Raw genomic sequence first — 13,922 nt, forward strand, 5'->3', positions numbered from 1 at the left:
TGAAATGCTTCATACTTTTACTTTTGATACTCAAGTATATTTTAGCAATTACATTTACTTTTGATAGTTAAGTATATTTAAAGCCAAATACTTTTAGACTTAAGTAGACTTATACTGTGTGATGTTTACTTGAATCATTTTCTATTAAGGTATCTGTTACTCATGTATGACAATTGGGTACTTTTTACACCACTGCTCCTGGGATGCCAGCCTGGTTTAGGATCAGATAGGGCAAAGTAGTGGTGAGGTTTTAATGGGTGTAGGGGTTAGTTGGTAGGGCAATTTTCCTCCCTTTTTTCTGTCCTTTTCTCCTTCCCTTTTTGTGTCACAAAGTGTAATGAATTCATACTCCCGAACAGTAGGTGGAAACAAGGCCAGACAAAATCAATTAATTAATAGGGAGGTCGTGACCGGTATCACACGCCAGTACAGTAGGTGTCAGTGTATGCATTTCTCGATTGCGATCAGCCAACACAAATTTAAAGAAGAAGAAGGCGCACCGATTTGACAAAAATGGTCTGCTCGAACGCGCCCTGTCTGTGTGGGCTGTCAGATTAGCTAGAGTTTAATCCGTTGGGTTATGATCAGAACGCTAGTTATACCTGGGACAGGGTTCAATAACCACGAGGAAACGCAGGTTTGAAGGCGATAGATTTTATGAATGAGTAGCTAATCTAAGTAATCCAAGCCATTTGATGAGATGTCTGAATAACGTTAGCATTCAAATGGCTTGATAGCTAGTGATTTGTCAATCTGATAGACATTTAACGTTAGTTAGCCAGCTAACAGTTAGTTAGCTAGTTTGCTCTTAAACTCTTAAAGTGGAAAATCGGATTTTCTACAAAATATTAAATAATTTTGATACGCGGAACAAGCAGTCCCGGGTTTGATGGTCCACTTCAGTTTGTGACATTTTGACACGGACTAGCTAGCTAGCTCGTTAGCAATCGAGCATAGCTAGCTAACTACTGTAGCTAATTAAATCAGTATTGTCGGAAAAAAACCAGTCTCTCTTCAGTCTCAACATAACGTCAAAACAGTGTAAGCAGCTAGCTAGTGCTAGAGGCTAGCTAGCTAGGTCATCGAGCTTGGTCCTGAATCTTGAGGCAAGGCGAAATAATCATGTCTGGGAAAGACAAAGACAAGGAGAAAACCGTAGAAAAACAATCTACAACTGAGCGGCTCGTAAAAGGTGAGTTGACTTTGCAGGAGCTAGCTAGTTAGACTTCAATTTAACAGTCCATGGGTTAGACAGTTGGCTAGCTAACGTTAGACCACAAACTGCAAGAACAGCATGCTAGTAAACTATATTGAACGAACAAATTGTATCTGCTTGGCTGCAGTAGTTAGGTAGTTTGGCTAGCTAGTTCTGTCAATGTTAACGTTACATTTCGTTAGGACACACAGTTTGTAACTAGCTATATATATTTAGCATGGCTCACTCAACAGCTATAGCTAGGTAGTCAACAGGCACGACATACACAGAATCGACACAGAGACAATGTTACTCGCAATCAAAAAAATTGAGTTTGTTAAAAATGGTTGTCTAGCTAATCTAAAAATAAAAAAAAATGCTTGTTTTTTGTGACGGTCACCAATTTCTCTGATGGGTTTACACTTGTGGTGGTAATTTTTAGGACCGGGTTTATAGCAGCCCTGCCATGAAGCTTGGCTGTGAACTGGACTCAGGGGGCCCCTTTGACGTTGGCTCTAAATCAGGGTTATTTAAACTTTTTCAGATCGAGACCCAAAATGTGAAATTGACCGTGGTCCTGTGACCTAAATTGTTTTCCAACGACCCAAATTAATAATAAATGGTGTGTGATTATAAATGTATTCTCATCACTCATGACCCACCTCTCACATTCACAGGGCCCATATTGGGTCCTGACCCAAGGTTTAAGAAACTACTTTAAATCACCTGGACATAGCTTTGTGGTTGCAGACAGACACCTTCTCCCATGTCTACTGACTGTCTGTTGTCAAGGAACGTGATGCAGGTTTCAGTGGGGCGGTCTAGATAGGCCTGTAAGTTCTCATCATGAGGAATTGAGTGACTGTGTGCAGTGTGTCACACAAGCGCGACTGAGGGAGTGCGTGCCGTGAGAGGTTTGCTATTGCTGTGATTAGGCTGGCAAGGGGGATTCCTGCACTCTGCTGTTGTGGTTCCCTGGGCAGGCAGAACCTCGTTAGCACAGCCTGGCCTAAACCGGTCTCTTCAGCCGAACCCGAGCCAGCTCCCGGGGAGACCCCCTCTATCAACCCAGCGCTACCGACCCTTTCGGGGAGAGTGCTGGGCCTGCAGCAAGGGAATACCCTGTCAGGGGATTGCAATTTGTACGCATGTCTGCCAGTAGGGAGAGGGTGAGTTAATTGTGGAAAGAATCTCCCCAGTGACGTGTACAACATGGTCTAGCTACCACAGGGTGTGAGAGAGTAGCGGGAGGGAGGAAGAGTGGAAGAAAAGTTGGTTTGTTCATACAGCCAGCCAGAAGCAGTGGGGATCCCAACCTGGCAGTTTAACTGTACCAAGGCTCAGGAGAGACTTGGTGAGTAGGATGATACTGCTACTCCTCTGCTAGTGGTACTATCCACACGATTGATCTCACTCACTGCTAGATATGAAACTGACACTTTGGATAGCCTACATTATTGAAGAGATGGGATGTTGTGCGAGTGCTCTACTTCTACCACAATTGTAGCCCAGATGGAAAAGAGGAGATATTCATAATTCTTTCTTTATTGGTGAGTTCATATTTCACACTCCACTTCATTCGTGTGATTTATGGGAGCCTCAAATCAATCATTTGGTATGGTAATTAAAAACTGAGTGTAGACTTGGCAGCTGTTCCTGTCTGAACGGGAGCGGCCCACTTGGGTCCTGTGCAGTGCAGAGTATGTGATGTCACTGACTAAGTGCCAGAGATGACCACAACTCTGTGTAATTAATTCATTTGGTAAAGTAAAGGCATTCAGTGATTAGGGCAATTTGGATGGGAGGGACCTTCCCACAGCACCCTGTGCCACATCCACTGCCCTGATTCTGTAGCCTAATCATTCAGTGTGCCATTACCCCCTTTTGTGAGTATTTGATTATATAGTAGACAGACTACAATAGACAGACCAGATCTGAAACAAGTTTATCAGAATTCAGTGTTTCCACTATATGCATTTAGCAGCGGTGCACCGCGGCTGCTAAATCATTGCTACCACAATAATTTTTTGTTGGTCTTGTAGATGTATTGATATTCCACAGGAAGATCCCATCCCCCACAACTGCTGCTGCGTCTGGAAAAAAATAATAGAAAAAAATCTGAGAATTAAATAAATATTGTTTGTTTGGGTAAGATGTAGGCCTACTTCATTAGATTCAATACTTTTTTGTTATGAAGCAGAAGCTATTGAACATCCATGCTAATTAGTAAATCTGAAGGAAAGATTAATTTATGGTGTACTGTTAGGGTTGGGTGGTGTCCAGATTTTCGTACTGTCATAGTTTCTGTACCATACCAGGGTATATGGTATTACCAGAAGTGCACAGTAGGGGTGCTATACCCCCCTTCCCCCCCAAATACAAAATATGTATTTATTTTTTTACTCGCATAACAATTTGGGAAACAGGGATCTTGATCCAGGAGGGGATTGATTGTCTCTGATCTAACCAAGAAGCTTGATCTTGACATCTAACCACTTAGTTAGCAAACCAAATGCATAGCTGGAACCCTGAGCTGGATATAAGTTATTTGACATCTTAGAGTTCTTATAGTTAAGTAGTGGCGTACCACGCAGCTCCCGCAATGTGTCATTTAAAGCTATTGAAAATTATATCCTGGTATAAACTGTATATTGCCCAAGCCTAGTGTATGTCTATCCTAACCTATCATTTTGTTCCCAAACTTATGGTCTTCCTGACCAGTATCAGTTTGACTTTCACCACTACTGCAGACTGAGATCATGCGCAGGTGACCCTAGAATACATGACTGATCTATGCGACGTGTGATCCAACTGCCTTGCTCTAGTTAGTTTCACTGAAATGGTGGCGTTGATCCCTATACCTGGCCAATAGGCCTAGCCCTTGACATATGGTTGCCGCTGCCTGCCTTTGCCCCTCACTGAGTCTCCATCCATCCATATTTTCTTGGATCCTTGGGGCCAGGATCTTGCCTCCAGTGGGGCTAGCTTGCTAGGCTACCAAATACACAGACTCTGACCCTGTAATAATAGGCTAATAGAGGCTTTTCCCTAATCTCTTCTTAACGCTCGTACCCAGCTTACAGTTCCTTTTGTGGCCTGCCTCGTAGGCCCAGGAGCGCTTACGTTTATTTATACCACACTTGTCAGAGCATGACAGCTTGTCCTGATCATAGGGTGAGTTGGAGTTCACTGTGTGTGCTGCTGTAGCAATCCTATGCCAGCCCATCACATATTCAGCCTGTGCCACACCTGTTCTGTGCTGCACACCAAAACAAGGCTGCATAGTATCATAAGGTTCTGGTCAAAAGTAGTGCGTTAATAGGTTGGGCTTGCGTTTGACTGATGGTTGCTCCAAAGTAAGGATGCACATTTTGGTAAATTTTTCTGCCCGACTAACTGGCTCTCATTAACGGGTTAACAAACTGTAAAATTTGTTCCAAACAGTAAAATGTGACCAACAGAGCATCATACACTGAACACAAGTTTTTCATTAAGAGCTTAATTGAAACATGCAACAATAGCAAGACTTTTGTCTCACAGCCATGAACATGCAACTCCTGTAATGAAGCAGCCAATGTAAAACATTCTTAAAAGGGCACCTGATGCAAGCGGTTCCTTGTGTGACCAATGAAGATCTCCGGTTGAATCTTATAATGTGGGGGGGGGATCTAAAGATGGAGCAACTACAATGCGTTGTTATTATGACTATGATTGTGCCTTTGGCTTCTGGACAAATTTAATCATGTTGATATGAAAACAGGGTTTGACACAATTTTTTTTTACCACTTGTCAAGTAGGACAGATTTTTTTGTTGTTCTAAAAGCCGAAGTCACTTGTACAAAATAAAGTTTAACACAATTTTTCTATTTGACGTAGGGTTGCACATTTTGGGGAATATTCAGAGGTGAAAACTTTCTGTCGGAATATATGGGAATTAACAGAAATAAATGCAAATGAATATTAATACCATTTAAATGTAGATGTTTTTTGCATTGGATATATTTACCATATCATATGGAGACAAAAATAAACATTTTGCCTTATCATAAGTAGACATAATTGCAAATGATTAAATCCTTCCAATAGAAGAAAACAATTTAGTTACGAATTGAACTTTAATTAAATGAGTTGACTCTTCACATGGAATGATTTACTGAACAACAAAAGGGAGTATTGAATGATCCCCAATGATCCATCACATCTCCCAAAAACGTTTTCATCATAAGATGATAGTCTAGAAACTAAAGCTTTGGTTGTCTTCTTCCTCAGGCTTCCATATGCCTTCTCCCTGGACCTCCTCAATGTCCACCTCTTGGTCATCAGACTGAGGCCTCATCTTCACTGTCACTTTCCAACATTGTTGAGGATGGCTCGTTGTCAGGCTCAAATAGCCTCAAATTTGCCCGGATGGCAACCAATTTTTCAACCCTTGTATTGGTCAGCCTGTTGCGTGCTTTGGTGTGTGTGTTCCCAAACAAGGACCAGTTGCGCAACCAGGGAAAGAGCCTCAGATCCCGAAGTCCCTTCCACCAGGTGGCTGATGAGATATGTTGGCCCGACTGCCATATTGCATCTCCATCCCAAAGCCCTTGCTTGGAAGTGTACCTCGCCAGACTGCCAAGAACCTTGCACTCATCCAGACCAAGGTGGCGAGACACGGTAGTGATGACACCGTAGGCCTTGTTGTTCTCTGCACCAGACAGGAAGCTCTTGCCAGCATACTTGGGGTCCAACATGTACGCTGTGGCGTGTTTGGGCTTCAGGCAGGAGTCTTTACACTTTTTGATGTATTTCAGAACTGCAGTTTCCTCTGCTTGGAGCAACAGTGACGTGGGCAGGGGAGTACGGATTTATTCTCTTACATCTGCAAGCAGAGTCTGAACATCAGAGACTCCTTCCCCTCCAGGAGATTGTCAAACGTGATGACAACACCACCCCAACGGGTGTTGCTGGGCAACTTCAATGTGGTGCTCTTATTCTTCTCACTTTGCTTGGTGAGGTAGATTGCTGCTAAAACTTGATGACCCTTCACATACCTAACCATTTCCTTGGCTCTCTTGTAGTGTATCCGTTGTTTTCAGTGCCATGATGTCCTTGAGCAGATTCAATGCATGAGCAGCACAGCCAATGGGTGTGATGTGAGAGTAGGACTCCTCCACTTTAGACCAAGCAGCCTTCATGTTCGCAGCATTGTCTGTCACCAGTGCAAATACCTTCTGTGGCCCAAGGTCATTGATGACTGCCTTCAGCTCATCTGCAATGTAGAGACCGGTGTGTCTGTTGTCCCTTGTGTCTGTGCTCTTGTAGAATACTGGTTGAGGGGTGGAGATGATGTAGTTAATTATTCCACGAACATTCAACTACCCATCAGAGATGATTGCAATAGTCTGTTTTCTCTGATTTCCTTGACCTTCACTTGAACTCTGCATCCAGAAAATGAGTAGATAAAGCATGTCTGGTTGGAGGGGTGTATGCTGGGCGAAGAACATTCAGAAATCTCTTCCAATACATATTGCCTGTGAGCATCAGAGGTGAACCAGTTGCATACACAGCTCGAGCAAGACATTCATCAGCATTCCTTTGACTACGTTCCACCATTGACTAAAAAAAAAACTTCTGATTTCAGGAGGACCATGAGCTGTTGCTGTCGATAAGGTGTCTGATTCATAATTTTCACCTCGAATAGAACTTTATGCACTTGGCCAGATTCTGCATCTTTGTTGCATTCTTCACATATGATTCGGCACAGTATTTGCAGATGTAAACTGCTTTTCCTTCTACATTTGCTGCAGTAAAATGTCTCCACACATCAGATAGTGCCCCTGGCATTTTTCTGTAAAGATTGGAAAAAATGAGTAAAACAAATACAATTCCATGTACAGATAAATTGTTAAGCAGTTAGATTAAACAACTCCTTTGTAAGATGCATGTTTTAAAATGAAACGTATGGAAACAGGTGAATTAACACTCCTCAGTTAGCAGGCTCAAGCAAGTTTAAACCCATATGGTAGGAAACACTAACTAGCAGAAATGGTTAACAAGTTAGAACTGATTTAAACACTTTTCTGTAGGCTACTGTTTACTAGTTAATTACAAAAAAATTGTGTATGTCATAAAATATATTCATCCCACCCAGTATTGTAATCAAAACTTACCAGAAAGCATGTGGTCCTTGGCTCAGACAGTGTAGTAGTGTGGGCTCAATTGCATCTCATTAGTGTGCAAGATCTTGAGAATCATCTGCACATGTGATGGAAGTGCACTGTGCATGCAGAGGGTTGCAATTCTATTGAATTGGGGATATTTTAACCACAATATGCCACAAGACCTAGAATTGCTTTATGTGTATCCGATTAAAAAGGTTAACTTTTGCGGCGGCAGGTAGCCTAGTGGTTAGAGCGTTGGGTCAGTAACCAAAAGCTTGCTAGATCGAATCCCCAGAGCTGACAAGGTAAAAATCTGTCGTTCTGCCCCTGAACAAGGCAGTTAACCCACTGTTCCTAGGCCGTCGTTGTAAATAAGAATTTATTCTTAACTGACTTGCCTAGTTAATAAAGGTTAAATAAAAAATAAGCTTACTTTTTTGATGATTTTAAGTCGAATTTCCCAAATTCAGACCTTTTGCAACCCTGATTGTACGATGCAAGGAACATTTGTTTTATTTACTGTATTATACTTAGTCTTTAAAATAATTCCCTCCAGGGCTCGATATTAAGGTTGTTTTTTATGGTTGGGTTTTGGCTAGGCTACTTTGAAGCAAGGTAAGACATGCCTTTATAATATGAACTAAAACATTCAGGTTTCAAGCAATTAAGGAGGCTATATGTTTTCAAAATGCATACTGCCTCCAGTTTAGATTACAAGGTGCTGACACACTTATAGTCCTACCATTTTGCCTATGCACTCTAATGGAGGACACCTTTCAATTAGTTGTAGAGAAATAAAAACAATTGTCATAGAAAGCTGGAATCCTCTTTTTAATCGTGGCCATAAACTCACGATTGCATTTAGAATTGTTGCACAATGATTTGGCTTATAAAACCACTTCACTCCAGGAGCTGCAGCTTTTGCGCTGTCCAATAAGTAATATTCCGCTCCTCAAACACTTTATATGCTGTGCGCATGTTATTTAAATAAGATACAAAGCGGCTACCTAAAAATGCACGTGTCAATATAATTTCACTAAATTATGCAAATGAACCTTTCAGACGGATAAGCATGACCTGTCAAATGTATTTCCGGCAGCTAACCGATTAACTGTTAACGTTAACATCCCTACTCAATGATGTCACTGATGCTAGTGAGGAAAAGAAGCATGAACATTTGTTTCAGCATGACATGTTTGTCTCAGACAGAAAATATTATCAATTGATTCTGCTGCTGACACATTGCACAAGTCAACCTCCCCACTCATCTCTCCAGATCAGCGTCAACCTCCTGATAACCTGAGATGAATGATAGCAGGTTATAATGCATTAGGCTACCTCTGTTCCTCTGCAGAGTCAGGTGCCATCGCGCTGATTAAACACACCCACACAAAAGCTAATTCGAGCTCACTCATATTCCAGCCTTTGGTTTATGTTGCTTTCATGATCATCCTTGATGTTCTATACAGTGTTATAAGCAGAGCCATGTGGAGACTGAGTACCCTCTTCTTGGGTATCAAACTCTTTCCAAGGAGGTCCTATTGTCTGGGGCTTTTGGGTTCTTCCTTTCAATTAAGATCTAGACAACCAGATGAGGGATGTTCTTTACTAAGTAGTGCCTTATATTCATCGATCAAGTACAAGGGAGGTGCGAAAACCTGCAGACTTTTGGCCCACCGTGGAATGAGTTTGACACCTGTGATCTGAAGTGACCACGATATGGATGGTTTTTAATGACGGTTTGATTAGTTTGTCATTGCTGGGCTTCTTTAGAAAACAAAGACCAGTGTTCTTGTAGTAGAAGACACTTACTGTGTGGCTCTGTGAAAGGTTATAGGTCAATTTACCTAATCTTTCAAACCAGGACAGAGGGAAGGCTAGGCCTTACCTGCCAAACTGGATATGGCCTGCCTCATTATTCAGATGGTAAATGCCTCATCTTATCGGTCTGTCTGCTGATTTGCATTGGAACAGTCCTTTCCTGTTTAACGATTGGAGGTTGTTGCCCCATGTAATCCAACTGCCAACCCATCCATTCCACACCAAGTCTATATTATAACCTACAACTAAAAACAATTGTCATATTTTTCTAATTGCTTGCCTGCATAGCTACTTGCTACACAATTTAGCCTAGTTTCTGAACAAAAAGAGGAACATTTTATTTTTTTCATTTGACAATAGTCCAGTAGCTAAAACATCAAGTTTCTTATGCCATGGAAACCTTTTGCACTCTGGAAGGGATTGTGAGACTGTGGAACAGATTAGTGACCAGACTAGGCGGTTCATGTGAGGTGAGCCGGGATGGATTGGTGCTCGGCGTCTGAGACCTTGCATGGCTGCATTATTATAGCGTAGCCTCTACATCAACAAGAGTCCTCTTGTGACCATAACTTCATCACTCTCTCTAAATATCTACCGCTCCTTATAACACCTCAGTGGGAATGACATTTGATACAGTGATTGACTAGCCTACCAGGGATGCTGCCGTCCGCTTCACTAGTATATTAATGACTGGGTGGACACTGGAGGCAGATGGGGAAACACTTTGTTCAGTTTGTTTCAAATTATTACTGGATGGCTTAATATTGTTTCAATGCCTAATCTGGGTTCTCATTTTATTTCTCTAGGCTAACTTAAAGCCTAGATTGTTCATTTGTGCTGGCAAACCACATACAATCTGTAGTACACTAATGGTGGTCATAATGCATTGTAGATTGCTGCACTCATTTAGATATTTAATCTAAATGCAAGTGGATCTAGGATGCATCCCAAATGGCACACTATTCCCTGTAGTGCACTACTTTGGCATTCTTTAGCCTATGTAGTACACTACTTATAACCAAAGCCCTGGTCAAAAGTAGTGTACTAAATAGTAATAGGCTTCCTTTTGGTACTCCATAATACCTGTTTCGCCCTCTGTTCCCCTGTCCAGCTGTGCCATACCCTCCACAGCAGCGTCTGTCTATGAAGGAGCTGTTTGAGGATGGCAAGCCCAACCCAGAGACCCTCCGAACCCACCTGGTGAAGGAGGGCCGGCTCGAGGAGGAAGTGGCCCTCCGGATCATCAACGACGGAGCCAACATTCTGCGACAGGAGAAATGCATGCTGGAGGTAGAGGCACCCATCACAGGTAAGAGAAGTAGAGTACTTTATTGTTCCGTTTGAGACAGAAATGTTTCCACTGCACAACTCCTCCGACAAAAAAGGTGACAAAGTTCCTTCTCTCCAACCTAATGTGCGTCTGTGTTTACAGACTGTGTTTACAGACGCACATTAGGTCACCTTTTTTGTTGCTACTGTACACTGAGTGTACAAAACATTAGGAACACTTTCCTAATATTGAGTGTCACCCCCTTTTTCCCATCAGAACAGCCTCAATTCATTGGGGCATGGGCTACAAGGTGTCAAGAGTTCAACAAGGATGCTGGCCCATGTTGACTCCAATGCTTCAAGTTGGCTAGATGTCCTTTAGGGGGTGGACTGTTCTTGATACACATGGGGAAACTGTTGCGTGTGAAAAACTCAGTAGCTTTGCAGTTCTTGGCACACTCAAACCTTTGCATCTGGCACCTACTACCATACCCCGTTCAAAGGCACTTAAATCTTTTGTCTTGCCCATTCATCTTCCGAGGCGTGTCTTGACTTCACTGTTCATGCAGCTTTAGAATTCTGATCATAGAGTTTTGATCATGGAATTCCAAACGTGTAATGCATCTACACCTACATTTAAATGTGTCTAACGTGTCCACATTGTCTCCGGATTCCCTTTTCCCGTGCAATATGCATTCTACAAACAGTGGAATAGGCAAAATATGAAACCACCACAACTGATGGCAAAAGCTAACTTCTGTAGCTACCTAGCAATCAACGCTAAAGGGATTGAAAACGGGTTAGCATAACTCTCTTTTTTTCTAAATTTTAGCTAGCTGGCTAGCATTTGAGGCCAGCAAACACATTCCTCACACACTTGGAATGTATTTCCTCCAACATTATAATGAAAAAGTCTTTGGGAGGAGTGCTGATGACATCACCCACTGTATGCGCTTTCGGTAGCATTATTGTGTCCAGACTGAGGAGAAATCCGCACACAATGCCTCCTTTTATTTATTTGTACTTTTACCACTTTTTCTCCCCAATTTCGTGCTATCCAATTGGTAGTTAGTCTTGTCTCATCGCTGGAGGCGAATGTTTAGAGCCGTGTGTCCTCAAAAACACAACCCAGCCAAGCCGCAATGCTTCTTGACACAATGCCTGCTTAACCCAGAAGCCAACCCCGATTTAACAGGTGACATCAATAAGAGATCATGGATTTCATCTGGATTCACCTGGTCAGTCTGTGATGGAAAGAGCATGGGAAGTTCCTAATGTTTTGTACACTGTGTATGTGCCTGGCTGTTGACTTGAAGCACACTTTCAATGTTTTACGCAAAAAGATAGTTGAGTACATTCCCTCCCTTTATCTGAGGAGGAACTTACCTGCTGCTCCTATGGCTGTCAGTCACCCGGCCTCCACTAACTCTACTTCAAACAGATCTTATGCAAATAGTCACATTTAGTCTGTCATTAGGTCTAGTTGTGTTTAGCTTGTGACGCCTGACCTTTTTGGAATTTGTCTAAAACAACATCCGGGTTTAGGAAGTTAGTTTTAAACTACTGGTCTTATGGATTGAATAGTACACATATTAGTTCCTTCTCGTAGCCTGGTGGAACCAGTCTGATTCCTCCATTTACCATTCTGTTTTACTGCACGTATCAAGTGAAACAGAATGGTGAGAACACAGGGATCAGGTTAGTTCCACCAGGCTAGACTACTTCCTCTGGCCTAGACATGCTGAGTGAGGATGATGTATGCACCTCTCTCTCTCAGACAGACAGTCAGACGGACAGTGCCATGGAATAGTGCGCAACTAGGCCCAGAGTAAACACAGCGCTGGGCTGGGCAGTATGCCATGGTGCCACACCACTGTTTAATGCATCTGTTGAAAGAAGGTGTATTTGAGTGGCGTAGACTCATTTTTACTGGCCATAGTTCTGAACTCTGTTTGACACAGCTGTCCCTACCATCCTGATCCAGCTTCAGCACATATCAGAGTCCAAAACGTGTACACACAGCATTGTTCTAGGTTAGAGTATTGGACCGTTAACCTTCATGCCTTTCAAATTCTCAGCACGGCTCAGTCAATTTCTTCAAGTGTTAACACATCCAGATGAATAGTGGAAGACTATGTGGAGCAGCGTTGGTTGGGAATTGTGGAGGTGCACGTTTGACCTGTGGTACCCCCTCGGATGGTGGTCTCAGAGCCATGTACCTGTCACACGCCGGACTCTGAATTACACTTTCATCTTTCTATTAGAGTCTTTTTCTTCTGACTCCCTTCAGGGTTATTCAATATGTTTTTGTATTACAGATAAATAATGGGGGAAAACATATAGATTTAATATAGACCTACATTTATTCCCTGTAATTCACATTTTTACATTAATAGATTACTTCTTCATAGACTAAATGAGGCTACTTGCTCAAATTACTGTCAAACTATTGTCATATAGGACCATGCCTCTCCTGTATTAGAGGATAATAACCTATTATGTTTCCTTCCCTAACAGTGTTGTTTGTTTGTCCTCAGTGTGTGGAGATGTCCACGGACAGTTCTTTGACCTAATGAAGCTGTTTGAAGTTGGTGGCTTGCCCAGCAACACACGCTATCTCTTCCTCGGAGACTACGTAGACCGAGGCTACTTCAGTATCGAAGTGAGTTTACCCTACTGCCCCAATTCCCTCTATCCTTAAGTCTACCAATGAAAAAGGAGAATCTAAATTTGTTTGGCGGGGGAAGAGTGAATAAATAGCTGGGAGTCATTGGGGGATCAGGGTTGGCGACTGCCTGGTGAGTATTAGAGACCACTCAACATGAGAGGGCAAAAGCGATTGGCCCTATTTTAAATCCTGCAGCAGGAGGAAATTCCCTGTCTTGAGTTTGAAGGCGAGCAGTGCGGCGGAGGCATTTAACATTGTAATGGTTTTCTGGCCCTGCTGGACTGGTGTGCCATGTTTAATTAAAAGGTTGACTCAGTGAGATGTTGCCACGAGCAGTATTGCAGATATTGAGATGAGCGTAATGCACGAGATGCTCTCTCTCTCAGGCCCAGGGAGGGACGGACACCCGCTCTGCTCTCACTAAGCATTATGTCATGTCGGAAGTTGCTTAGAGCCAAGAGCGCTAAGTCTTTTGTTACATCACATAGTCAAAACCTTAATTTTAGCTGCCATCTCAGTTTATGGTCATAAGTCTGTGGCTCCCCACAAGGCAGAGCATGTGCATTGGGTCAGTGTCCCCTACTTCAGCTAGATTAATCTGGGTGAACGTGTGTAGACCACAGAAACAGCCTGGATTCTATTTCTATGGTGTAGCCTAAGTTGTTTTCGTCCAAGTAGGAATGATTATGTGTCTGTTTTTCTGTGCGAGGAGACTGGCTGTCTCATGCTAGCTAAGTCTAAGGCCCTTTGCTGCCTTCATGCCAGCCTCTCACTCAGCCATCTGTCTCTGTATAATGTCTGCTAGACACACAGAGATGGCCCT

The 13,922-nt window shown here is 42.6% G+C and overlaps 1 protein-coding gene across 9 annotated transcripts in view; it reads left to right on the forward strand.

Annotated features, from left to right (window-relative positions):
- Window positions 1–302: 302 nt before the first annotated feature.
- The window catches only part of LOC110536272 (serine/threonine-protein phosphatase 2B catalytic subunit gamma isoform), a 43,941-nt gene continuing 30,321 nt past the window's right edge, over window positions 303–13,922 (forward strand). For 4 of the 9 annotated variants that reach the window (XM_021621968.3, XM_021621969.3, XM_090191038.1 and 1 more), the window contains exons 1-3: window positions 461–1,192; window positions 10,274–10,471; window positions 12,969–13,093. In XM_021621968.3, the coding sequence (XP_021477643.1) occupies window positions 1,123–1,192; window positions 10,274–10,471; window positions 12,969–13,093 (393 nt within the window). In that variant the 5' untranslated portion in view covers window positions 461–1,122. Of the gene's footprint in view, window positions 1,193–2,394; window positions 2,550–10,273; window positions 10,472–12,968; window positions 13,094–13,922 lie in introns of those variants that run through there. The other 5 variants (XM_021621967.3, XM_021621966.3, XM_090191041.1 and 2 more) reach the window with 5 other exon arrangements.

Source organism: Oncorhynchus mykiss, chromosome 11 (assembly GCF_057628025.1).
Source record: "Oncorhynchus mykiss isolate SJ-2025 chromosome 11, ASM5762802v1, whole genome shotgun sequence".
Taxonomy (NCBI): Eukaryota; Metazoa; Chordata; class Actinopteri; order Salmoniformes; family Salmonidae; genus Oncorhynchus; species Oncorhynchus mykiss.